The sequence below is a fragment of the Phascolarctos cinereus genome, unplaced genomic scaffold (assembly GCF_003287225.1).
Source record: "Phascolarctos cinereus isolate Bilbo 61053 unplaced genomic scaffold, phaCin_HiC Scaffold_5;HRSCAF=322, whole genome shotgun sequence".
Lineage (NCBI taxonomy): Eukaryota > Metazoa > Chordata > Mammalia > Diprotodontia > Phascolarctidae > Phascolarctos > Phascolarctos cinereus.
The window spans coordinates 364,776,343-364,802,788 of NW_027555958.1; the positions used below are offsets into that span (position 1 = coordinate 364,776,343).

The 26,446-nt window shown below is 39.5% G+C and overlaps 1 protein-coding gene across 1 annotated transcript in view; it reads left to right on the forward strand.

Annotated features, from left to right (window-relative positions):
- USH2A (usherin) overlaps nt 1-26,057 on the forward strand; it is a 962,202-nt gene extending 936,145 nt beyond the window's left edge. Inside the window, 5 exon segments of the mRNA XM_020982269.2 lie at nt 5,060-5,236; nt 6,534-6,617; nt 13,162-13,406; nt 19,285-19,506; nt 25,823-26,057. Of these exon segments, the coding sequence (XP_020837928.1) occupies nt 5,060-5,236; nt 6,534-6,617; nt 13,162-13,406; nt 19,285-19,506; nt 25,823-25,912 (818 nt within the window). The 3' untranslated portion in view covers nt 25,913-26,057.
- The last annotated feature ends 389 nt before the right edge of the window (nt 26,058-26,446 follow it).

Here is a 26,446-nt window from a genome sequence, read left to right on the forward strand (position 1 = left end):
TCTTACAGGCAAAGAAGATGGGAGAACCTTAGCAAGAAGTGGCTGAGCAGTTGGCAAGGGATGTTGAGCCAGCATCTCACCAAACAGAATAGTGTTGTTGACTCCTGCCTCATTCAAGCCATGTGAGCAGTCAAGTAGCCCTGATAGCTTCTGTGTTGGCCCCAGCTGGGGGGAGGAGAAGAGGCAGAAAGCAAACGGGAAGAGTCCCCCTGCTATTGGTCAACCTTTCTGATCCAGCCATTCCCCACTGGCAACCCCATATCAACATTTTCCTAGCGTTGCCATCTACTTAATTTAATATTCAGTATTTCCAATTAATTTTCAAATATATGATGGTTAGAGATATCATAGATATGTTACAACTAAAGAAAAATATTGGCTATTGCCTGTAAAATTATGAACAATTAGCAGATTTATAAAATGGAATTCTATTTATTCTTTTCTTGGAAGCTGGGTGGCATAGTGCCAGACCTGGAGTCAGGAAGGCCTGAGTTCTGATCCAGCCTCAGACACTTCCTAGTTTTGTGACCTTTTGTCTGTCTCATCTCCCTCATCTGTAAAGTGGAATAATAATAGTAATAGCACCTACCTCTGGAGCAGTATTGTAAGGATTAGATTAGGTCATATGTATAAAGCTTTACAGAAGTGTAAAGCATTATGTAAGTTCCATTATTGTTCTTATTATTATTATCATTGCCATGACTAATCATTTGTTTTAAATAAGACTCATGCTATCATTAACATCACATTACCCATGCATAAATAATTAATATTATGTTTGACTTTCCAGAAACATAGATGTTACACAGCATCTTAAATTACCAGTGAGGTCCAGGTGCAGTCAACACTTTCAGTACTGACACCTGTAATGCCAAGAATACTGATTTCTAAGATTTTGCTGGTGGTAACATGCTGTGGTTTGATTTTATCACCTACCCACTTCCCCCCACCAAAAAAAAAAGTGTAAGGAAGTAACTTTTAAAAATTAAGGTGAATTAAATTTAATTTTGTTTAGGAATTTTGAGAGAATTCTACATTTCTTGAAATAATTGGAGACATCCTATGATATTGAAAAACACACATTGGATCTTTCATCAAATAATAATGGATTATGCATCATCATCAAATTATTAAAGTACTCATTTAATTAATTTGTTAGTTGTCCTTTCTATAGAAATCAGTTGGGAGTCTGAGCTGTAACAGGTGTCAGATCGCTGATTAATCTCTCTCTTTTTTTTAAGTCCTCCCTCCCCACTCCCCATCAAACCTTTTATTCAATGTCATCATCTATTTAAGTACTCCAAAGAATCTGTTTTCTTCTCAATTGGGCTATTCCCTCACAGATTGCAGCCCATCTATGCCTACCCGTCCTCTCATCCACATCCTCACATAAATGCACGATAAGGGATATACCCAATAAGTACTATCATCCCTGTCTCTTTCAATGTTGCATTGATACCACTGGAACACAGACCTTCCATCAGCTGTCTCTTGATCTCATTACATGATGGTATCTTTGTGTTTCCCATCAGACGTTTCTCTGATGGCATCATCCTTTATGCCACTTCTACGTAATTCTGCATTTGTGATGTTACAACCTGTTCATCACTTGTCTCTTCATGGCCCTTTCAGCTATGCTCAACTTCAATTCATAAAAGCAGATTTCATAGAACAACAAAATCACAGACTTTTAGAGCTGGGAGTGACATTAAAGGAAGATTAATTAATCTTCCTTATTTTGCAAATGAGAAAACTGAGGGCCAAAATGCTTCAGTAACTTGACTAAGGTCCTACAACTAGGAAGCAATGAGAATAGAAGTCAGATCCAAACCTCCTTATGCCCAATTCAGCTCTTTTTCTTTGATACGACAATCTCAAACATATTTTACTTTCTATATGGTGGAAAGCAGAGTGCGTAGATTTAAGTTTTTCCTTCTCTCCATTCTGTTTCCATTTTTGGATCCCTTCCTTTACAGGTGGGGTGAAGAGAGAAGAAGGTACCTCAGTAATCTAACTATTGCATCCATAGATCTAAATAATCAAGTTTTGATTGACCACATTTTTTTCTTTTTAAAAAAGTCATCGATACGTTATGTTTTTCACAAAGAACACTTCCCACCCGGTATCCAAACAGACTCTTTTGCAAAGTATATTCCCCCAAAGAAAAATTAAACTAGCATTTATTAATAGGAAGTAAGCATTCATCTTTTACCTTTCGTTATTTGGGTATTAACAGGACCAATATGCTTGACCACAGTTTTGCTGCCCCTCTATATTGACTCTATTGTATGTATAACAATGTGTGTTGCAGTGATTTAGTATCTTTCCTGTGGTTCTGCTCTTTTCACTTTATATCTATATCATTTCCCCACATTTCCTTCATTCTTGATGTCTGTCATTCTTTACAATGCACTGATATTCCTTAATATTCAAATTTTATAATTTGTTCAGCCATTCTCCAATCACTGGGTACATAGCTGATCCATTTTGGTTGTCATAAATAATACTTCCTTGGACACATTTTGTAGATAAATTTCTTACTCTCATTAATCCCGTTGGGTCAAAGGATATGAACATCATAGTAAAGTTTCTTGAATAATTCCAGATTATTGCTAGAACATCTCAACCAATTCACAGTTCTAGTAGGCATTGAATAAGTATACCCATCTTTGTATAGAACTTACAATAATGAGTATTCTTATCTTTTATCATCTTTGTTAGCTCGATGGGTATAAAACAATTTCAGAGTCATTTTAATTACATTTCTCTCATCCTGAAAATTCAGGTGGTGATTGGGAGTCTGTATTTCTTTTTTAAAAATTTATTCATGTTCCTTGGCCACCTGACTGATGACATTACATCATATTACATTATATACAAATCCTACAATAAAGGATTTCTAATCCCTTTCCTGTTTCAATCAACTTTAAATTAATTACATTAGAGCAGGGGTTCTTAAGTTATTTATGTTATGGACCCCTTTGGATCCTAGGTTAAGAGCCCACACATTAAGGGTATAGGGTAGAAGTATGGATAACACCAATAAGTTTACACTATTAAGTTATAAGTTATGAGTTAGCACTCTCACTCTCGCACACTTGCTCTTGCACTATCTCTCTCTCTTTCTGTCTCTCTCTTTATCTCTCTTTTATCTCTCTCTCTCTCTCTCTCTCTCACACACACACACACAACACACACACACGAAAAGACACAAAATGAGATGCACCTCAACATAATCAGCTTCCTCTGTGACTGACCCCAGCAGTAATAACTTTAAAGATCCTAATTTTACTATGAGTAATCCCAAATCAGCAACAACAAACATTTATTAAACATGTACTATATAAGCCAGACAAGGCAGCTAGGTGGCACAGTGGATAGAGCACCAGGCCTAGAATACTTCAGTTCAAATCTGGCCTCAGAAGGTTACTATCTGTGTGACCCTGGGCAAATCACTTGACCTCTGTTTGTCTTAATCTACTGCAGAAGGAAATGGCAAGCCATTTCAGTATCTTTGCTAAGAAAACTCCATGGACAATATTGGCATGCTATGGTTCATGTAGTCATGAAGAATTAGAGACTACTGAATGACTGAACAACACTATGCCAGGCACTGTTCTCTATATAGGGACTTAATTAAATGGTCCCTGCCCCAAGGAGCTTATATTCTATCAGTATTATAATACATTCAAAGGAAAAATACAATGCAATTTTTTTTGGGGGGGGCAATATTATCTGGGGAAGTAAGGCAAGGTTTCATGAGGAATTGGAGGAAACAAAGGATCCTGAGAGGAGGTTGTTAAAAAGGAAAGTATTTCAAAAACGAGGCTCAGACAATGCAAAGACACAGAGATAGGGCTAAATCAGAGAGTTCAGGAAATGGATTTGGAAAGGTAGCTGGGGACCAGGTTGGGAAGGGCCTCAAGAAGTCAAACAAGCAAAGAGCCTGCACCTGGACAATCACAAGTGTACCACACATTCTTCTCTAATTACTTTTTTGTAGGAGGACTCTGGGGGCAGATTTGTTCTGGCTCTTTTGGTTATAGTTCGATTGTTCTATCTCTTGTGGCTGATCCTCTAAACTTGTAAGCTAAATAATAATCCTATCCTTTGCTTTTAGACTATGCATATAAGCCTTTATTTGTTGGAATACTTGTTGGTTTGGGAGGAATTTTATAGGGAAGGGGTTGAAAGAAGGTCCAAGATCTGTGATTTTAACAGTATTAGGAATGCCTAGTACAGAATATCCCTCCACCAATGCAGGAGACAGCTCTTCACAACTCATTTCCATAGAGAGTTGCTGAAAGCCCTGAGTGGGCTAAGTAACTTCTAGACATTTTTCTGTTTGCGTGTGTTGCTAAACAATGGCAAGCACGTACGTGTGTGTGTGTGTGTGTGTGTGTGTGTGTGACATTCACAGAGTCTCTCCTGTCTCTGATGTAGTATTTAGGAGACCTGAGCTTGATTATATACTAATGTACTATGCTATTGATTGATTAGTCAGGGCAATGAGTTATGATACCAGAATTGCTGTTTGCAAGGCTTTTTAACTATCTTTGAAAACAAACTAATGGTTCAAGAAAAAGCTTTAAAAATGAATGGGTACCAAAAGGACATAATTCACTATTCTAAGCAGTTTGGTTTGGAGGGAAAAAATATATTAACTTCATCTAGTCCTTGGGGCTTCGTTGCAATAAATATTGATCTGATATGAAAAATAGCTATCTACTGTAGTTAATAGTGTTAAAGATACTTTACCTGTTAAAAGAAGGAAAATGCAACAAAATATGAGCTCCCAGGGTTATGTTGCTGAGCAGAACCATTGTATGTTAATGGTTTTATTTCATAAAACACCACTCTGCATCTGTTTGGGAGCAGGTGCAGAGTTGCTTAGAAAGCACTTTCTCCATGTTCCCTGTAGGCTTCTCTTCACCCTAAAGCCCATTCTTTACCATGATCTCCTCAAGGGCGAGCTTCTTGGCAGTGTCAGTCACTTGCCTGTTTTCAAAACCTTGCAGTGGGGTGCCTGGTATTTCAAAATGTCCCTTTCTCTTGGCAGCCCCTCAGTACAGAGCTCCATTTTTTGTGGCCAGCAATTTATCTGTGGTGTACATCAACTGGAGCGGCACTTTCCTGCTGAATGGCAAAGTGAAGGAGTATGTGTTGACAGATGGAGGCCAGCGGCTCTACAGTGGCTTGGATACCAGCCTCTATATACCCAGGACGGCAGATAGAAGTTAGTTTTCGTTTCCTCTTTCTCAGTTTTTATAGAGCTCTCTTCTTAGGCTTTATGAGCTTCTCAGTCCACCAGAGGTGACCTTTTGGCCTCAGAAACCTACTCTGTGTGACCCTGGGCAAGTCTCTGTTTGCCTCAGTTTCCTCAATTATAAAATAGGGATAATAATAATATCTGCATCCCAGAGCTGTTGTGAGGATCAAATGAGATAATATTTGTGAAGTGCTTAGCACAGTGCCTGGCTGTATTGTAGGTGCTTAATAAATTCTTGTTTCCCCCTCTTTTTCTACTCTGGCCTTCTGGGACCAAGTAAAATAAGTGTATTCCCTCTTCCACATGAGAACCCTTCAGATATTTGAAGACAGACCTCACATTGATGAACTTATGGTTTCTAAAGAACTTTCAGTCTCTAAAATTGATAATGATGATGATGATGATAATGATAATAATAATAACTAGCATTCACATTGCACTTTAATTTTTCCAAAGTGCTTTACATATATTTACATTTGATCCTCACAATCTTGTGACATAGGGGATATTATTATTACATAGTACAGATGGGGAAACTGAGGTCAATAGATGTTAAATGATTTGTCTAGGGTCAAATGGCTAGTTAGTATTAGAGGAAGGATTTAACTCAAGTCCTCCCAACTTCAATTCCTAGGCTCTATCCACCACTGTTTATTTTAATATTTTATATTATGTAATGAAATCTACACACACAAATTTTAAGCAGCTTTACTTTTATAACTCTATAGAGAGCAGAAGAGAAGCATCATGGTATAGTGGATAGAGATCTGACTTCAAAGAGAAAAAGATGTTGGTTTAAGCCCAGCCTTTGACATATACTAGCTATGTGACCTTGGAAAAGTCACCTGACCTCTCAAGACCTGAGACAGTTCTCTAAGACTCTAAGTTGCAGAGAAGTTGTCAATCTGCATTGATAGAGGAAGTCTTTCCCTGAAGGTTACTGCACCAGTGAAATTTAAAAAAAAAAAATGTGATCTCTGCTATAGTCATTGCTTCTCTTTTGACTTTACTATACCTCTAGGCTCATTTAACTCATCACTTAAAAAAAAAAAAAACAAGATCACCATAGGTATGACTTAATTTCTGCAAAATCTTATCTTGGGATACAGTAGTACGGTGGAAACCTCCCAAACACAAGGAAGGCCTTTAGAGTCATGCCCAGTGTCCAAACTTTTTCAAGCTTCCTTGTAAAATTGCTCTTTCCAGAGTATGTGCAATATTGCCAAAGAATCCTGATGCTTTCTCTTGCTCTCCCGTTTTTTAGCATTTTTGTTTCAGGTGACTTGCACTACTGAGGAAGGAAGTGTTAAGACACCTTTGATCCAGTATGATACTTCAACAGGACTTGGTAAATATGGACTTGTACTCTTTAGTATAGTTAATGTTCATTGTTTCCAAATTCATCTCTCATCAGGAAATGTATTTCGAGTCCTACTGTATGCAAGGAATTGTTGAAAGACACAAAGAAATACAAGACCTAGTCTATGGCCACAAGGAACTTACACTTTAGTGAGGATAAGACTTTTATATTTAAAGAGAGAACCGTGGAGTAGCAGTAAGACCCGGAAAAGCAACAAAGGCAACAGCGATGTCATGATCTCGACCATTCTGTAGTGCTTGAATTCGAAGTCAGAACTCCAACACAGAGCTGCAAACGTGGCCAAAGGTGCCCCAAGCCCAGTACTACAAAAGTAGGAATTTTGTGAGGAAATGGGATGCTGAGCCACAAGCTATGGGCTGGGTCCAACCCTAGGATATAGATAGACAGGTAGACTAAGCATTTATTAATTACTTCCTGTTTGCTAAGCACTGCAGTAAGCACTGGGAATATGAATACAACTTCATTCCTCTGATTCTTCATTACTCTCCCAACTTTGTGTCTGATTCTTTGGACTTCACAACCATCCCAGTGAATGGGTACTGTACCTGTCTCCTACCTTCTTTTCAGCTCACTTTTACCTCCATAATAGATGACTTTCTTGGAAGCAGGGATTGTCTTTTTGCTTGTTTTCATATCCCCTATATTTAGTATGGTTCTCAGCACGCAGTAAACACCTAAAAATGCTTCCTGATTGGCTAAATGAAAGAAAAGTAAGCAAGAGCATACCTCAAGCAGCTTATATGCTAGTAAGAGAAGACAGCATACAGAGGAAAGCTAGAAAAGATCAAAGAGGAAGAAGAGGAAGGAATGTGGCAGACTAGGAGAAGGAGTATATCCTCGGGGTGGGGAACGTGTGGCCTCAAGGCCCTCTGGGTCCTCAAGTGCAGCCCTTTGACTGAATCCAAATTTCACAGAACAAATCCCCTTAATAAAAGGATTTGTTCTGGCAAGTCTGGATTCAGTCAAAAGGTGGAACCCAAGGACCTAGAAGGCCACAGGTTCCCCACCCCTATCTTAGAGTCTCATGAGTGAATTGAAGCATGACCAGGGTGTTTCCTAAAATGGTGGACCTCGGGACGGAGTCACCAATCAGGAGAGAAAGGCTCCAGATGGAAGTTTCTCAGAATGGCAGTGGAGTAGGCAAGGAGAAGGAGGGATTGTGAGATTATGCTGCCCATCCTATTTTCTCCGATTTCAGAATTATGTAATAGCTTTTAGACTCTCTTACCCAGAGCCTGCCCCCTTGCCAGGAGGAAGCCTCTAGGTAAGAAAGTAATTTAAGGCTTCATTTCCCTCTGACTTTTCCGAGAATATTTTCCCCCTTGAGGATTCCCTGAGGCAGATGACTCTGCCACTCCCATGAGCCTTCCTCAGCCTGTGTAGCCACCAGGCAATGGTCACTAATGCTGCTACCCAGAACCACAGAGGAGGTCATGTGCAGAGAGAGTTTGTTCAGATCTATCTGTCAGTATCTATTGGTGTCCACGATGTGCCCATAACTATGCCAGGGCCTAGAAGGCAGAGGTTCCTAACGTCTTCAAGAAGGAGGACCTCCTGTAAAAAAAAATAAAATTCATAGACCTTCACATGATAATAGCTGTACTGCTAGGATCTCTTGATTTGAGAAAACACATGGCAACACCTGATCGACATATGCAGTAGCCCTAGCAGTTCATGCTGCTAGTGGCCTTTCAAACTAGAATTTAACTGAAGTCTCAAACTGAATTCAGATGCTGTCTCAATCACTTCCTTATTGTGTCACCCCATCAGCCCCAGCTTCCTCTTCTGTAAAATGGGGATAAGATCTAAACTCAGAGGATTACATTTATTGTCTCATATTGTCATATGAGATGAATATGAAAGTACTTTGCACAACTGAAACTACTGTATAAATGTTAGCTATTAATAATTATTTTAATTTATTTGACTTAATTACCTTTATATATTTATTTACATATATTTATATGTTTCTATAAGTACACATACTTATATAAATACTTACTGTCTCCCATACTAAAATAGAAGTTCCTTGTGAGTAGGGATTGGTTCATTATTTGTTCTTGTATTCCCAAGGCCTCCAACAGTGGCTGACAGGTAATAGGAGTTGAATAAATACATGTTGTTTAATATATTAGTATAAGGCATGGTCTCAAGGAGCTACAGGGCTTTTTCTTTCCTTTAGCCACCATCACTTCAATGCTCAGATTTTTTTTTTAACCTTTAAGGCATTTCTTCTCCAAGTTATAGGCAAGTCCCATTCTAAAGGTAAAAAGTTTATTGTACTGTATTTTTGAAAATCCTCCTATGGGCATCATGGGGTAATAGAAGGAGCTCTGGATTTATAGTGAGGCCTGATTTTGCATCCTGGCTCTTTACTACCTGTGTGACCTTGGGCAAGTCATTTCTCTTTTCTGGGCCTCTGGGCCTTCATCAGTCCAATGAGCAAGCATTTATTAAGTTCTTATTATATGTCAAGCCCTGTGCTAAGCACTAGGGAACACAAGGAGAATGAAAAAAAATAAAACAACACATTGTCCCTTTCCTCAGGAAATTCACATTTTAATGGAAATAGACATTCAATAATACCAAGTGCCTACTCTGTCCCAGGCACTGTACAAAGTGCTAGTAGAGACAAGATACATGTATGTGTCTATCGGATGAATAGAAGCTAATCTTAACAGGAAGGCATTAACAGTGAGGAAAAGAAAGGCCTCCTGCAGAAAGTGGTATTTGAGCAGTTTGGTAGGAAGCCAGGGAAGCCAAGAGATGGGTGAAGAAAGAGAAAATTCCAGCATCATGGAATCAAGAGACAGATTCCAGTATGAAAGAACTGGCAAGAAGGAAGGCAGGTTTTGCAAGGAGTGAAGTATTAGAAGACTGGAAAGGTAGGAGGGGGCCTGATTGTCTAAAATAAAACGAAAGACTTGAACTCCAAGTTTCAGTCTTGTTCTGAATCTGTGATCCCAGTATCCCATGCTGAGGTGGCTAGGTGGCACAGTGGGTAGAGAGCTGGGCCTGGAGTCAAGAAGAACTGAGTTCAAATCTGGCTTCAGACACTAGCTGTGTGACCCTGGGCAAGTCACTTAACTTTTGTTTGCCTTCATTCACTAGAAAAACAAATGGCAAACCACTACAGTATGATTGCCAAGAAAACCCCATACAGAGTCACAAAGAGTGAAGGAAATGGCAAACCACTCCAGTACGTTTGCCAAGAAAACCCCATACAAGGTCACATGACTGAACAAAAGTATCCTACATTAGTGTTTATTCTGAGGCTAAGATGAGAACTAGAAAGACTAATGGAGCACCACCAGAACCTCCTACATTGAGCATACGTGAAGTCTGTTGGTCGAAGTCTATACCAAACCAAGCTGCTGTTCTGCCCTTCTGTCTCCAAGGGCCATGGTGGACCAGGGGCATTTACTTGCAAAGAACAGCTCAGTTTCTTAGGGCTGCAGATGAAGCTTGCCCTGTGACTACAGTTTTCTAAACCAGTTGGTAGAAGATCTCTAACACTCTTTTCTCTAACACTAAAAGGCGATGGTACTGTTGCTTAAGGAGGTATTTCAACAAAGATTTTACAATCACTTCTAGCACTTCCCCTGCTTTAGCCCATCTTGCTGCCATCCAGCAGTTGACAATCCTTGACATTCAGCCCTTTCCCATTCAGCCTATCTTGGTTATTGAATGTGGCACTGAAGGGAATGAAACTGGAAGCCTGAAGACATAAGCTATCAAGGCAATTAAGCATTTATTAGCTTAGTATTCAATTAGCACTAGACATAGATACAGAGAAAGGCCAAAATGGTCCCGCCCCTCAAAATCAAGTCCAAGAGACAATATGGAAACAGCTATGGACAAAGAAGATAAAACAAACTCAGGGGCCATCTCAGATGGATGGCATGAGCATAAGGAGAAATGGGGGTGAGGTGAGGCTAGTTGTGTGGTTTACCTAAGGATTTCTCCAAATGGATTGCATTGAGAGGCACAGCTTCTAGGAATAAGGGGATGAGAGCCCCTTTCTGCTCTACCCTCATAAGACCAAGTCTGAAAGTTTGTGTTCAATTTTGGGCACCACAGTTTAAGAACATTTATGAGCTGGAAGGTATCCTGAGGAGGAAAACTCAAATTGTGAAAGGCCATAAGTGCATGTCATAGGAGGATCATTGGAAGCAACTGGGGATGAAGAAGAGAACACTCAGGGCCATGACTGTTTTTGTTCAGTCATTTTCAGTCATGTTCAGCTCTTTGTGACCCCTTTTGGGGTTTTCTTAGCAAAGATACTGGAATGGTTTGCCATTTCCATCTCCAGCTCATTTTACAGATGAGGAAACTGAGGCAAACAGGATTAAGTGACTTGCCTAGGTCACACAGCTAGTAAGTGTCTGAGCTGGGTTTGAACTCAGGAAGATGAGTCTTCCTGACTCCAAGCCTGGTACTCTACCCACTATGCCACCTCATTGCCCCATATTCCTAGCTGTGTTCAAGTATTTGAATGACTTTTGTGTGGAAGAGAGATAAGATTTGTTCTGTATGAGAGCAGGACTAGTAATAATGGATAATGCCAAGAAAACTATGAAAAAGCTGTCCTGAAGTAGAATGGGCCTGAAAGGCAGAGGCAGCAAATGCCCACTTGGTGGACAGCTTAAAGCAGAATGCAAATGAATTCTTGTCAAGGATGTTCTAATGGGAATTCCTTTTCAGGGCTGAGTCCAACTAGAGGATTTCTGGAGCACCTCCCAACTCTAAAATTCTGTGCTCCTCATAACCCTATGAAGTTAAGTACTTTGGAGAGAATCATTTATCTCCAATTAACAAGTGAGGAAAGTGAGACTCACAGAGGTTGTGATTTGCCTAGTGTTTGGCTTAGTAAGTATCTGAGACTAGATTCAGAACCAGTTATTCCTGACTGCTAATTCAAGGGAGGGAACAAACATTTATTAAGCACCTATTATGTGCCAGGCACTGTGCTAACTGCTTTACAAATATTATTTCATTTGATCCTTGGGACGGAGGTGCTATTATTATCCCCAATTTATACTTGAGGAAATGGACACAGACAGAGATTGAGAGGATCACACAGCTAGTGTTTGAGGCAGATTTGAACTCAGATCTTCCTGACTCTAGCCCCAGTGCTCTATCTACTGAACCATCTAAATTGCCGCAATGGTCATGATGTAGAGCAGCTAGATGGCAGAGTAGATAGACTCATGGATCTGGAGTCAGGAAATACTGGGTTCAAATCATGCCTCAAACACTTACTAGCTCTGTGATTAACATTGGACAAGTCATTTAATCTTTGTCAGAATTGGTTTCCTCATCTGTAAAATGCAGATCATAATAGTACTGACCTCTCAGAGGACAAAATGAGATAGATATATATAGATATATATATATATATATATATATATAGATATATATATATACATACATATACACACACATGTATATATGTATATAATATGTATATATATGTGTATATATACACACATATATGTATGTATATGTATAATTTAAAACCCTATATTATATATATATGTGTGTGTGTGTGTGTATGTGTATATATATATATATATATATATATATATATATACAGAGAGAGAGAGAGAGAGAGAGAGAGAGAGAGAGAGAGAGAGAGAGAAAGAGAGAGAGTGCATTTAGAAAACTTTAAAGTGCTATATAAATGCTACCTATTATTATGCTACTACATTGCCAGTCTCATAGTGGGAGAGAGTGGGCAGTGATATGCTGGTAAATATTAACAACCAGTTTTCCAAAAACACACAGCATGCTTTTAAATTTAACCTGCATTATCAATATTTTCTCCATCACTTTATTAAGTCTTAACAATTAACAAAACAGTAATTCAAGCTCTGATTTACAGAATTTGCTGATTTCAAGTTATAAATGTTAACCTTGAAAATTTAACAGTTGGTTTTCTTGAGCTAGTAGGAACTGGCACCAGCATACCCCTGAGTAGATGGTGAAGGGGAGGGAGAAATATTTGCTTTACCAGAAATCAGTTTGCATACCACTTTCCCAAACTGTGTTTGTTGAATAAAGTGGGGTACACTTGAATTTCCAGTGCTTGCATCTTCTACCCTGTCTTTGCAGCAGGATTCTTAACCAGAAGTGATTGCTGCAGGAGAGACAATCTCTCCATCTCTTGCAAAGCTCTGAAATTGCCGATCCTCAAGGTTACTTTGATAACCCCCTCTTTAATTCCATCCCTCCTCCCTCCCTTTCCCTGGGATATGCCAATGCTGTGGTGATTTCCAGCCCAGACAGCAATGCCAGAACTGTAAGCATGGTCTCTGGAGTGCAGTAAGCTTTTTATTACAGCCCACTAACATATTGAACCATTATACCACCTTGAGCATAAGTGCAAATAAGCACAATGTGACAAACGGCTCTCAACTTCTTTCTAATTTACTATAGAATAACAGGACGATGGATCACTAAATTGCCTTTTGAAATAATGTTTTCCCTTTTCCTTCTCTGGGTTTTGTAGGCCCAGTACTAACAACTCCTGGAGAGAAGATGGGAACAGGGAACAAGCATGCTGAGTTCTACAATGAGCTGTGGTTTATAATATTAATGGCAACTCTGGGGTTGATCCTCCTGGCTATCTTTTTGTCTCTGATCCTACAAAGAAAAATACACAAAGAGCCATATATCAGAGAGAGACCTCCATTAGTGCCACTTCAGAAGAGGATGTCTCCACTGAGCGTCTACCCCCCAGGTGAAACCCACATGGTATGTGCTACTGAGATATAGTCTTGTATATTCTTCTATCATACATCTGGCCTGGATTATGAGGTTTCACAGAAGAGCATTGTGCCCATAACTATATTCATTAGGAGTCCAAGGGATAGAACTCTGCCAAGGATGTGACTGGTGTGGCTATGGATGGAGGAAGAGTGGAGGCAAATTTGAGAACCAGAAGCTTTCAAAATGTTCATGGATTTGATCTGAGCTCCCAAATAATTGATTGAACATAGTTTAAAATGCCTTGACCCTTGAGATGCGAGCCAAATATGGGGAAAATGGAACTAAGTGTTTGTGGGGTTCAGTGTTGTCCCAGAGTTGGGCACACCTGGGCACACGAAGCAAGTTGTAGATTCACTAGAATATGAGACTGCTTCAGGTATTGTCATTTCTGAGTTACAATAGCAGACCAAAAAATCTATGGGACAAATCAAAGAAGGTTCAGGTTAAAGCCCTTGAGACCCAGAAAGGAATAAGTCATAATGTATGGTGTCTTCTCCCATTTCTTACTTTCCTCATATATGCTGTAAGCAGTGGGAAGATTAGGCCCAGACTAAGCCATACAGGTTTCTTGAGTGAAACCAAGTGCTAAAACAATGTATGGTGTCAATGCCTTAAATCTGGTATTTTATGCAGAGGTTGAGGGGAATGGAGTGGGAAAGGGTAGTGTGAGATTCAAATTGTACCTGTGGTGATTGGTGGCTAGGCAGAGATTCTGGAAGACAAAGGAAGAGAAGCAGGTGTGTAAGGGGGGGAAATAGCAGCTTGATTTTTTTTTTTTATGGAGGCCATTTGTCCGGTACATAGAAATGAGGAAGAGAGGAATAATTTTGCATTGCATGACTATAGTCCCTCTCATGATGTGTTCAAGAACACATTTATCTTAAGAGAAATGTAACCACTTGATAAAATTTAATTATCAATAGCAACTAAACCTTGTCTCAGTAATACCCAATGAGGGCAGAAACTTTATGAAGAATATGCGGGAAAATATGGACAAGGATTGTGTAGCAAAAGGTATGGAGGAGTTACCAGTAGAATCCATACTAATGAAATCACGGCTTCAAAATAGCAGAGTCTGGGGATCTCCCATGGAAAGACATATATTCAAAAGCATATACCTTCACATAACACCTGGTGCTGACATGAGTCCTATTTTCTTCTATGTTTGGTTGTTTCCAGGATCCAAATTGAATGGTATAGATGAGGGGGTCAGGAGCCATCCTGGAATGAACTCCATGTTCAGCGTTTTGGCGTGTTCCTTTTGGATCTGTCATTTTTAAATAACTGGACTATCCTACATGTTGTTTTGCTTTCCCCCCAAGGAAGTTTGTAGAGTGTGAGTGTTGTTTACTTTGTAAATCACATCAAGAGGCCTCTGTATGCTTTATGTTAGAAAGGACATGTCCACTTTCTTAGACCCATAATTTTGCTGACTTGGCTTTCCACCAAAGCTGATCATTCTCTATGCCTTCTCATTTTGTGCAGTTCTTATCCATATTTTCTCATTAACCCTCCATAGAGGATCTACCGAACATTGGGGTTTTTTTTTTAACATCTTAGATACCGACATACCCTTTGTTTTTAATTTTTGTCGATGAAAGACTTGTTTTTCCTAAGAAGTGATATAGAAGGCCTTATCAAGGATCTAGATATAATGCACATATGTAACTTTAAAAAATTTTCTTTTCCTTCTGTGCCAATGTATAAGCTAAACACACAACGGATGTCTTTAGCCATTTAAAACAACACCCCTGACAGGATCGCTTTCCTGAAAAGCTCTCCAGAACTAAAGGGGATGGATGCCAAAGTGAAACAGGAGCTCAGAATCTGGGAAGCATGCCCACATACCTTTTGCATAAATACATAAATGTACATGTTACAATATGCCCTCAGTCCTCTATTGGTAGAGGTAATTTGTATTTTTCATTTCATACATTTTGAAAATATAGTCTTCAAAAAATATAACTGAATTTCTATGAGCTATGGAGATAGTTTCCCAGAAATGGGGCTGGTAATAGATAAACAGCTAGGTCAAGATAGATCATACATACATGTATGTGTATATACAATGTTCCAGAGATACAATACAAATAAGCAAAACAGTCTCTACCATCAAAAAACTTATGTTTTATTAGGGAAAGAAAATGCATAAAAGGAACTTGAAAAAGAAGAGGGGAGTGTATATTTGAAAATGGTTGTGGGGAAGTGACTTGAAGGCCTGGCCTCAGGAAAGACAAAGTGAGAGCTCGTGCCTCAGAGCCTAGTGTTCCAGGTTCAGAGTCCCTGGTTTTAGGGGAAAGGATATGAAAGTTATAGACTGAGTGTAGACGGCCTTGTTTGAACATGGTAGCTAGGAAGTGATGTAGAGACTTATCCCTGGACAAGAGAGAGCAAAAGCTCCTGGTGAGACCTCAGGATTCCACAAAATAGAGAATGGGATCAGCTGAAAGATAAAAGGCGAGATACCTTTGGGACCAAGCAAGGACACAACCAGGACGACTTGATGGGAAATCAATCCTAAAGTTTCGTTTTCTACCCAATTGACAATGAATTGAATGGCTTAAGCTATGGTGGGAGAAGTGGCATGAAGGAAGCCATAAAAGGGACCAGGTCATATTTCAGGAGCCATAACTGGAAAGTAGCCCAGATGTCTAAAACTAGTAGTACTGATTGGGAGATAGACTTTACCAGGAGTTTCAATTCAATTCAACAAGCATTTTATTAAGTACTATATACAAGGCAGAGTGTTGAGCATAGAGTGAAAGTTTCTGACTTCAAAGAGCTTATATTCTTCTGGAGAAATACAATACATACACAGAAAAGTAAATTTAAAAAATAAAGGTATTTGTGTGCATGAGAGAGAGAGTACTAAGAACTGGGGAAATCCAAAAAGGCCTCCATATCAGGGATGGCATCTGACCCTCAGCTCCCCTTAGCAAGCTAGGGATCCCAGCCCTGTGAAAAGAGCCCAGAGTTCTACGAGGTAGCAATGAACTGAGAGAGGATTCTGGGCATAGGGGAACAGCCTATGCAACAGAACAGAGGTGGGAGAGGGAATGTTGTGTATGGAGAGCATGTAGGGGAGAATGATGTACAGCCACCCTGGAAAGGTAAGCTGAAGCTTAAAAAAAAAAAAGTTAATATATGACCCTAGAGGTAATAGAGGTCCATTGATCTTCTTAAGAATGGGGGCAACATAGTCACACCTGTGCCTTAACATAAGTCTAGAAGATATTGGGGTACAAATCAGTGTAACATGCACCCAATTTGGGGCATGGCACAACCACAACAATTGACAAAATCTGCCTTCTATCACTCTGCTCCTTTTAAAAGTCACTTTAAACAAAATAAAATAACCTTCATAAAATGAAAGCTCCTCTGAGAGCTAGTCAGCAACTGACTTGGAAGGGCTTGTCAAAGGCCATGAGAACCTAATGGCTCATTGAACCCACAGATTAAGGCAGCCCATGAGAAACCAACTCTTAAGTGTCTTTGTTCATCTCAGTGCTATCCTGGTCCTTCCTGAAGCAAAGGCTAAGATCTGAGATGCAAAAGAGCACTCTGTCCACCAATCCAACTGACCAATCTGATTTCCCCTCGGTTTTGAGGGAGGTCAGTCTTCAAACTTGTAGCGTCTATCACTCTCTGTGTCTAAAGCCTTGTGTTCTCTCCTGAGCTATTTCCTCCAAATGGCGCATTTTTTTTAAATAAGAAAAAAGCTCCTCCCCAACACCCCCCCCCCAAATAAATGAACACACCCTATATGTCTTCCCTAGCTCAAATTCCCTGATGTCAGTATTTTGTCCTAGCCCCTTTATGAGGTCCCATGTTTCCCTTTCCCAGGTGACTCAGTCCCCCATCAGATTAGCTGCTTCTGGAGCACCTGCCTTCTCCCTGCTTAAGCACTTTTTTGAGCAGAGAGGCTCGCAGGTGCCAGAGTGAGGGAGTCATTCCTGTTTTATTATCTGCTTCAAGGTCACCCAGCATACGGTGCAGCTAATTGTAAGTACAGGTTTTACATAGAGCACAATTACTGGTCGGAATATGGAACGATCATTCTCTGAAATCCTGAACAAATAGTACAAGTGAAACTCACCTTCGAGACCAACCAATTAGTCTCCAGTACCCACATGTTTTTCATCCCAAAAATCTTCCAGTTGACCCGCATGGCTATTTTTAGATTCATTTCAGGGAAATTAAAGTCTGGGAGGTGGGTTGGTTTGGGTTTGGGGGTCTATAATCATGCCACTTTTTAAACAGATGATTAACACTGATTTCTCCCCACATTTTTAAATCTCAGTTTGACTCTGTTGCCGATATATCTGATGTGTCAAGCAACGTCACCCTTAAAAGCTACACCATGTACTTTGAGGTATCAGTGTGCTGTGCCCTCACAATTGCCATGGTGTGTATGCATGACTCTTTTGCATGGTGTGTTAATTGCACAATGAAGAGTAGTTAAAATACTCTGACAGCTAACCTAAGGGATTTGCCACTACCTATAGCCAAGGTATGAAATACCTACTATGCATAGAGCCCTGAGCTAGGCACTGAGGGGAGATTCAGTTTAGAAAAAACAGGGACCCTACCTTAAATGACATTGCTGTCAAACAGGAAGATAATACATCATCACAGATCACTATAATAAGCAGTATAATTTAATAAGTATATTAAGAAGTTATAAAATAAAACCTATGTGAGGGCTAGTGGGAAGTAGGATAGGAGATGTGACTGTGGACCCATGTAATAAGGAAAGGCTTCCTGGAAGGAAATGGCCTTTGACTGAGGCTTTTAAAGGATGTGTAGGAATTGAAAAGATAGAAATAACAGGATAAAAGCTGTAGAAAGGAAGGAAATAAGCATTTATTAAGCACCAGGTATAGCATGCTAGATGTTCATTTGGTCTTCACAACAACCCTGTGATATGGGTATTATTATTATTATACCCACTTACAGATGAGGAAACTGAGGCTGAGGTTAAATGACTTGCCCAGGGTCACACAGCTAGTAAGTATCCAAGGCTGGATTTGAACTCAGTTCTCCCTGACTAAAAACCTTGCTGTAAACAAAGAGACAAAAATTCAAAGGCACTGAGCATGTGTCTGTGTAAGAGGCTAAGGTGAGGAGGAAGACAGTGAGAAATCTAGTTTGGTGGAAGAGCAAAGTCATTGATAGAGTAATAAGAAGACTAAAAGAGTACGGTAGTGCCAGGCTCTGTAGGAATCCAAACCAAGAATTTTACTCTATAAAAAAAGTGTGCAGTTGGATTCACATTCTGGGTCCTAATTCTGGAGAGACCTTGCTTGATTAGAAGTAACACCTGATCTAGTATTATTTCAGTGCCTTATGTCATAAAAGAGTAGAGGGAAATGGAACAGGAAACATCTCTTACACACAGGTCATAGAACACGAAAGTTTTTTTTTCTCTCATACCAACTGAAGGAAGGGCTGAACTTACCCAGCAGCCTGACACGTGAGAACTCTGTTAACCTTGGCATCGCTGAGGACTTGACCAGCCCAAGAGAAGGGTGTTCTGAGCAGAGAGGAACTGGCGACGGTGACGTGCGTGAAGAGATCACCTTGTTAAACCTGCAATGCAGCAAGCCTTTGTCTCTGTGGGGAACGATAGCTGGAGCTTCCTTTAATGAGTGTTCTGGGGTCTTAATGACTCTTTTATCAGGCTTCTAATGTGACCATTAGCTTGTTATCTAACATCTGTAGGAAGCAAAATGACAGCGAGTACAATCGCAGACTGTTTCTAAGCTTTTCAGGAGGGCTCCAAGACGTAACAACAAATGATCTTTGGCACACCTGGACGCTGCTTTCTTTTTAAGGGTATCACTAACAGAAACTTTCTTCCCAGGGATTGGCTGACACAAAGATCCCCCGGATGGGGACTCCCGTGAGTATGCGGAGCAATAGAAGCATGTCTGTCCTCCGTGTCCCAAGCCAAGGCCAGATTAGTCGTATCTACTCACAGGGTTCTCTGCATCGCAGTGTCAGTCAGCTCATGGACATCCAGGACCAGAAGGGCTCAACTGATGACTCACTGTGGGAGACCATCATGGGCCATGATAGTGGATTGGTAAGTTGGTCCTTATGGCTGAGCCAGGTTACCAGGCAGCCCAGGAAAGTGATTGCTAAAAAGCTGTAATCTACAATTGTTCACGCATTCATTCATTCACATTCCTTCGTTTCACTGAGTATGCCTCTTTTAAAAAAAATGGTTGATATAACTTTGTGCAGTAAGGACCAATGACGCCTTAATATTTCATCTAAAAAGATGACTGTACATCATCTAAAGGATTCCTTTATCACTAACTGTGTAGTATCGGTCTGCTTTCCCAATTAAACATTTAACACTAACTCTAACCCTAATTTTTTTTTAAAGCCGAGCCAGAGTTATTGTTAGGATTACAGTTAAATGAACCGTTTTCCTTTGTTAACCAGTGGCCTTCAGTACTGCGTATTGTGGGGAAAGGAAATATCTTTCTTGGTCAGAAAAATCTTAAAGGGATAAAAATGGTATATTTCCATATTTTTTTAGAAAGTCCCAACAGATAACGGTGTTATTGACCCCATGCGCCATGTTTTAATAACGGATACACAGGTTTAACTTCCAGCAGGCGTTCATCACAGGGATAGCAAAAGGAGTACTGCCAAAATTCATTCCAAAATGCCTGGTCCACGGACACCATGACCTTTCCCATAGGGGAGGGGCAACTAGGTGGTGCAGTGGATAGAGCGTTGTGCCTGGAATCAGAAAGACCAAGTTCACATCCAGCCTCGGATACTTTCCAGCTGTGGGACCCTGGGCAAGTCACTTAACTGCTGTCTGCCTCAGTTTCCTCATCTGTAAAATGGGGATAAAAATAGTACCTATCTCCCAGGGTTGTTGAACATAAAATGAGATATTTGTAAAGTGCTTTACAAATCTTAAATCTCTATTTTGTGCACACATGGTTTACAATTTAGGTTTTATGCAAGTGTTGTACTTTCTTTGTGAATGTGAATTGGCATTGCTTACCAGAAAATGTGTGCAGGCAATACACATATTAATAACAGCCTGGTGGCCCATTTAATATACCCCAATATATGGAGTACTAGACAAATTGCCCAATGTTAATATTAACCTGTTTTCTACACCTACAGCATGTTTTAGCATTTGAAGACAGACTCAGGGCAGTTAAGACTTAAGTTAGAAATTCAAGCTAGGAGCGACCTTAATAACACTTTTTTTTCCCTCAATGAGTTCCTTTATGAGCTAATGACTACCAGTAAGAATAAGCCCCAGAATTCTGGAAAAATGTCTCATACTATAGCCAAGGCCATGAGAGCAGCCCAATATCTACAAGAACAGCCTTTATAAGTTAACCTCCATTCCTTTGCCTACCAATTACATTGCTTAATGATCCTACAACATAGATCTGGGAATGGAATTAACAAATAATGCTTTGCTTCCCCACCAATCACTATCATGGAACCACTGGCAAATGATGAAAACTGGGGAAATCTTTGCTGACACACATCAGAGACAGGCACTTTTTATATAAAAAGACAAAATTGGAAAGCTATCTCTGGCGCTGTCTCTTCCCTGTGAGGGAGGCTGGCATAGACTGAAGATTTTCAGATCTCCCATCTACAGCCAAGCAATGCTTCAATATACTGTCAAGAATATCCACCAACAAATCTCGTTTGCACATATAAGTGTGGAGTATGAGTTCTCTTTTTTTTCCCTTTCCTAATGTGGATACTGGGCAGGTAGGTTGTGCAGTAGATAGAGTCAGGAAGGCTGATTTCCTTGAATTCAAATCTAGCCTCGGATACTCACTACCTGTGTGACCTTGGGCAAGTCATTTAATCCTATTTGCCTTAGTTTCTTTATCCGTAAAATGATCCGGAGAAGGAATGGCAAACCATTCCAGTATCTTTGCCAAGAAAACCCCAAATGGAGTCATGAAGAGTCAAACACAATTGAAACAACTGAACAACAATGTGAATATCAATTAACCACAAAAATACTCCCCTAGAGAGGCATTTGCTGCTTAAGTGTAGGAAATAATCTGATTAGGAGAGACTTCTATTTAAGAAAAATCCTATGGGCCTAAAAATACTGCTAAATCTATGATACATCCACAAGTTAATGTCATGGCTCTTTAGCCTATGGTGGCAGATGTGTTTGAATCCTCGTTTCTTCACCAAAAGCAATTTCTTTCTCCCAAAACCTTTGTTGTGCTGCTAAGATTATGTCTTTGGCTGCTCTTCGATTATCTTGCTAAGTGATACTCTGACGTGGTACAATCCCTCTATCACCACTCGTCTGATCCAATAACTGACATAAAATACTTAAAGTTTGCTGACACTTTAACTATGCCATGTCCCCAAACGTCTTAGTACAGTTTAGAGCTATTAAAGCTTTTTATTAAAAAAATAAACAAAAAAACTATCAAGCTTTAATAGTACAAAACTGCACTAAAACTTTTGTGATGGGGGCAGCTAGGTGGCGCAGTGGATAGAGCTCAGGACTTGAAATCAGGAGGATCTGAATTCAAATCCAGTCTCAGACACATAACATTCACCAGTGACCCAGGGCAAGTCACTTAACCCTATTACCTCAAAACAAAAAAACCTTTTGGGATATATATTATTTAATACAACAGTTGTGAGGAGAGTACTACAGTTGTTATTATTCCCATTTTACATATGAGGAAACTGAGTCTCAGAGATGTTAAGGGACACAACCATGGCCACACAGCTAGTACTTATCAGAGGCATAATTCAAAACCAGGTCATCATAACTGCACATACAGTATTCTCTTCTGTGTACCAGGCTGTGTCTCATGCAATATCATGGAGTATAAAATACTAGTGGGCAGAGATTCTTACTGTTGCTTTCTACAATGTCCCTCACAGAACTACATATAGTAAGGTATTTAGTAAAAAAAAAAAATCCATGATATCTGTAATTAAACAACTTGACACAGCAATAGTGTTCATCATGTTTATGGGTTACTTTTTTGTGTAGGAGAAGTAGTTTGGTGTACGACAACAAGCTTTGGCCTCAGTTGGGAAGACTTGGGCTCAAATCCTACCTCAAACACATACTATTCGTGAGACCCTGAACAAATCACTTATGCTCTCCAGGTCTCACTTTCCTTATCCATAAAATGAGGGAAGCAGTGAAATCAATTATTGCTAAGATCACTTTTAGTTCTAAATCTGTGCTCCCATAAGAAAACAGTCTCTATGTAATTTAAGAACATTAAGAATTACAGAATCTGGAGACCTCAGAAGTAATTTCATACTATTAATAGGTTAAGGCTTTGCAAAATACTTCACATGTTATCTCATTTGATTCTCATAATAATCCTATGAGGAGGTATTTATTTTATTATTATTATTATTATTATCCACATTTTTACATATGTGAACACTGAGGTTAAGAAAGATTTAAGTGACTTGCTTAGAGCACACAGCTATTAAGTGTTTGAGGCAGGATTTGAATTTGAGTCTTCCTAACTCCAAGTTCAGTCACTGTGCCAGTAGAGTGCTGGACTGTTAGCTACCTGGTCCAACCTGTCCTAGAACAGGAAGGCCTTCTGCACCATCCCCTACAATTGTTCATCCAGTCTATACTTGAAAATCTCCGGTAAAGGGGAAGGGGTAAACAATATCTCTTGAAATGGGGAGATTCCAATGGTTTATTGGTCTTCCCCACCAGTTAGCTGAAAATGCTCTACAAATGTGATGTAGTAATAACCTAGTAGCTCCATCAGAAAGAGTAAAGACCATGCACAAAACTTACTGAAATGGAATTTTGTAGATCACTGATTCTTATCTCAAGGCAACTACAGGGCTATGAATGGGACCCAAGCACTTCCACTTGGAGTGTGTTCCAGCAGATGTGTGTGAGCTTTCTGGTTTTGGGTTTAGCACTTCTTTCACTGGAGTAATTGCCAATAGCTGGAACACAGGTCTGTGAAGACAGCTGTAAGACATGGATGAGGGTTTCTGGTTTCTCCTTATGTAAAACAGAAATCTAGTTTCCCATACGGTTCTTAAGAGCATTCTCTCCCTCTCAGTTTGTCAGGAAGTTATCAGGGGGGTCAGAGGCTAAGCCTAAATGTATTCTTAAAAAAGTAATTCTTTCTTTTCAGAGACCTTGGGCCTGGTCTTTGATGAGACATTCTTATGTTGGGATGATTCTCAAGGATGACCAATCTATCTGTGAGCTCATAACTTTTCTGAACAAGATAATCCTCTTAGCCTTAGAAATGCAAGATTAGGCATTCTTAAGAGAAACTGTACAGAACATATGTGTATATAATTTTCTTATTCTATTTCACATTTTCCTAACTAAAATCATACATATAGTAAAGTACACATACATACAGGGTATAGCATTTTGAAAGGACTCCATTTGTCTATCTCAACAACCTTAAGGCAATATGACTATCAATTAATAACAAGTTAGAATAATGAATCAGATTTTACATTTGAGCAGTTTTGTTTTTCCAATTTGCTCATACGGGAAAATAAAGAAAACAACTGAGAATTTACTAAGTGAAAGAAAAGGTGTTTTGAATAGCTTGTTTATCCATATGTTTCAATAGTTAGGTTAATTAGAAATATCTATCATATCTTTCAATGCTTCTGTTCAGAGGTACTTTGGTACAATGTTTCCTTACTGAAACTGCTTGTGAGAACTCCTATTAAGACTTTTATGGTACCCAGAAAATATCTTGGTCCTCCCCAAATGAGCGAAATGTGGAGTGTGTCTTTGCTCAGTGCTTGGCACATAGTAAGTGCTTAATTAATGTTTACTGACTGGCTGACTTCCCTATGGGACCAAGCTGAACAAATACTCTCTATATGGTGTTGTATCATTTTTCTTTCTTTCTTTCTTTTTTTCTTTTCTTTTTTTTTTTTGGTGTTTACTGACTGGCTGACTTCCCTATGGGACCAAGCTGAACAAATACTCTCTATATGGTGTTGTATCATTTTTCTTTCTTTCTTTCTTTTTTCCTTTTCTTTTTTTTTTTTTGGTGAGGCAGTCAGGGTTAAGTGACTTGCCCAGGGTCACACAGGTAGTAAGTGTCAAGTGTCTGAGGTCACATTTGAACTCAGGTCCTCCTGACTCCAAGGCCGGAACTCTATCCACCGCACCAGCTAGCTGCCCCTGGTGTGTCATTTTTTTCAGCCATTTCCTACTCTTCATAACCCCATTTGGGGTTTTCTTGGCAAAGATACTGTAGTAGTTTGTCATTTCCTTCTCCTGCTCATTTTACAGGTGAGGAAACTAAGGCAAAGAGGGTTAAGTGATTTGCCCAGGGTCACACAGCTAATGTCTGAGGTCACAGAGATGAGACTTCATGACTCCAAACCCGATGTTCTATCCACTGTGTCACCTAGCCACCCCATTCTTCCATATGGCAGACCCTGAAATACTCGAAGACCATAATACCATTCACAAATCTTCTCTCTTCAACATCTCTGCTTCTTCAATTGAATGTCATATGATATGGTCTCTTCATCATCTGAATAGCTCTCCTCTAAGCAAGCCATACACTATAGCCTGATTCCTTTAATGTCCTTCCTACAATGTGATATTCTGATAGCAATATCATACTCCAGAAGTACTGACCAGGGAAAAGTATGATGGGATTCTCAATACTCTTAGTCTGACAGTATGCATTTTTAAATTTAATTTAATTTTTTAAAGGCTGAGCCTTCTGATCTTGCCCAGGCTAGAAAATATGGGGTCTCCTCATAGGTCTGATTCCACTATTGGTTGACAAAAGAGCTTTGAACTATGCTGTCTTTGACCTGGAGTCCTACCCTGCTTTAGGCAACATTCTGACCCTCTGTTCCTGGGGGCTTATTTTACTATGCTGAACTTATCACAAACACCCAATTGGTACAGTGCATCATAGCTCAGAATTCCCAAGTCCAAGAAATAATGCCAGTTTTAGTCTTTCTACTAGCTGAGGTTGCAGGTATGCACCACCACATTCAGCCTCTATGTTTTTCTTCATGTAGCCTAAGATCTCTAATTTTTGGGTTCCCCAAATGTCAGAGAATCTCTATAAATATTTCATCAAAAATTTGGAATCAATTACTATTAGTTTTCCCCAAAAAACACTTTAGATAGGCCATCTATTACTTTTAAGCATTACTCTGGACAATTTCTCTTTCTGGAGTACCTTCCCCTCCTCCTATTCACACCTTACCCATTCTTCAACTTCTGGCCCAAATCTTAAATCCTCTATGACACACCTTTTTTTTTTTCTGATTATTCCTGACCTTGCTAGTTGTAAAAAAAATACTTGATTGATTTTAATGAATTTCATAGAATAAATAATATACTATCCTGTAACTGCTGTGCTTTTTTTTCCCCCCAGTATGTGGATGATGAAGATCTGATGAATGCTATCAAGGGTTTCAGCTCCGTGACTAAAGAACACACCACATTCACAGACACTCATTTGTAACAGAAGGAGAAAATGCTCAAGATATAGAACTGAATTATAGTGTGCCACACCCTAGAGTTGCTCAGCAATGACTAAATAGTTATTTATTTAACCTGAAGAGCTACTCCTGTGTGTCCTTTATTTCCATTAAACTAATTTGGGTTTGTTTGTTTGTTTGTTTGTTTTGTATTTTGGGAAGAGATGAGGATTATTTGGTTGATGGTATCCTGGCTAGGCTGAGCCTAGAAATAAATCCTTCTCTTGTGTTAGTGAAATGAAGGCCAAGGCCTTCTATGCATATCCATTTCAGGTCTGTGTGTTTTGTCAGTGACAGAGTAATGTATATTTTACTGGTCTGGATTTGTCATAGAAGTACAGAGGCACTGCAGTAGAATAATAATTTATTTCTGTGGCTTAGTTTGAATCTATGTCAAAAGGCAAAATGAAGACATTGCCAATAAAGCTGAAGCCAAATGATATGACCCAAAGTTATCCAGAGTAAGAAAGGGCAGCACAATTTTCCTTAAGATAATGCTATCACTGTTTTCCTCAGAG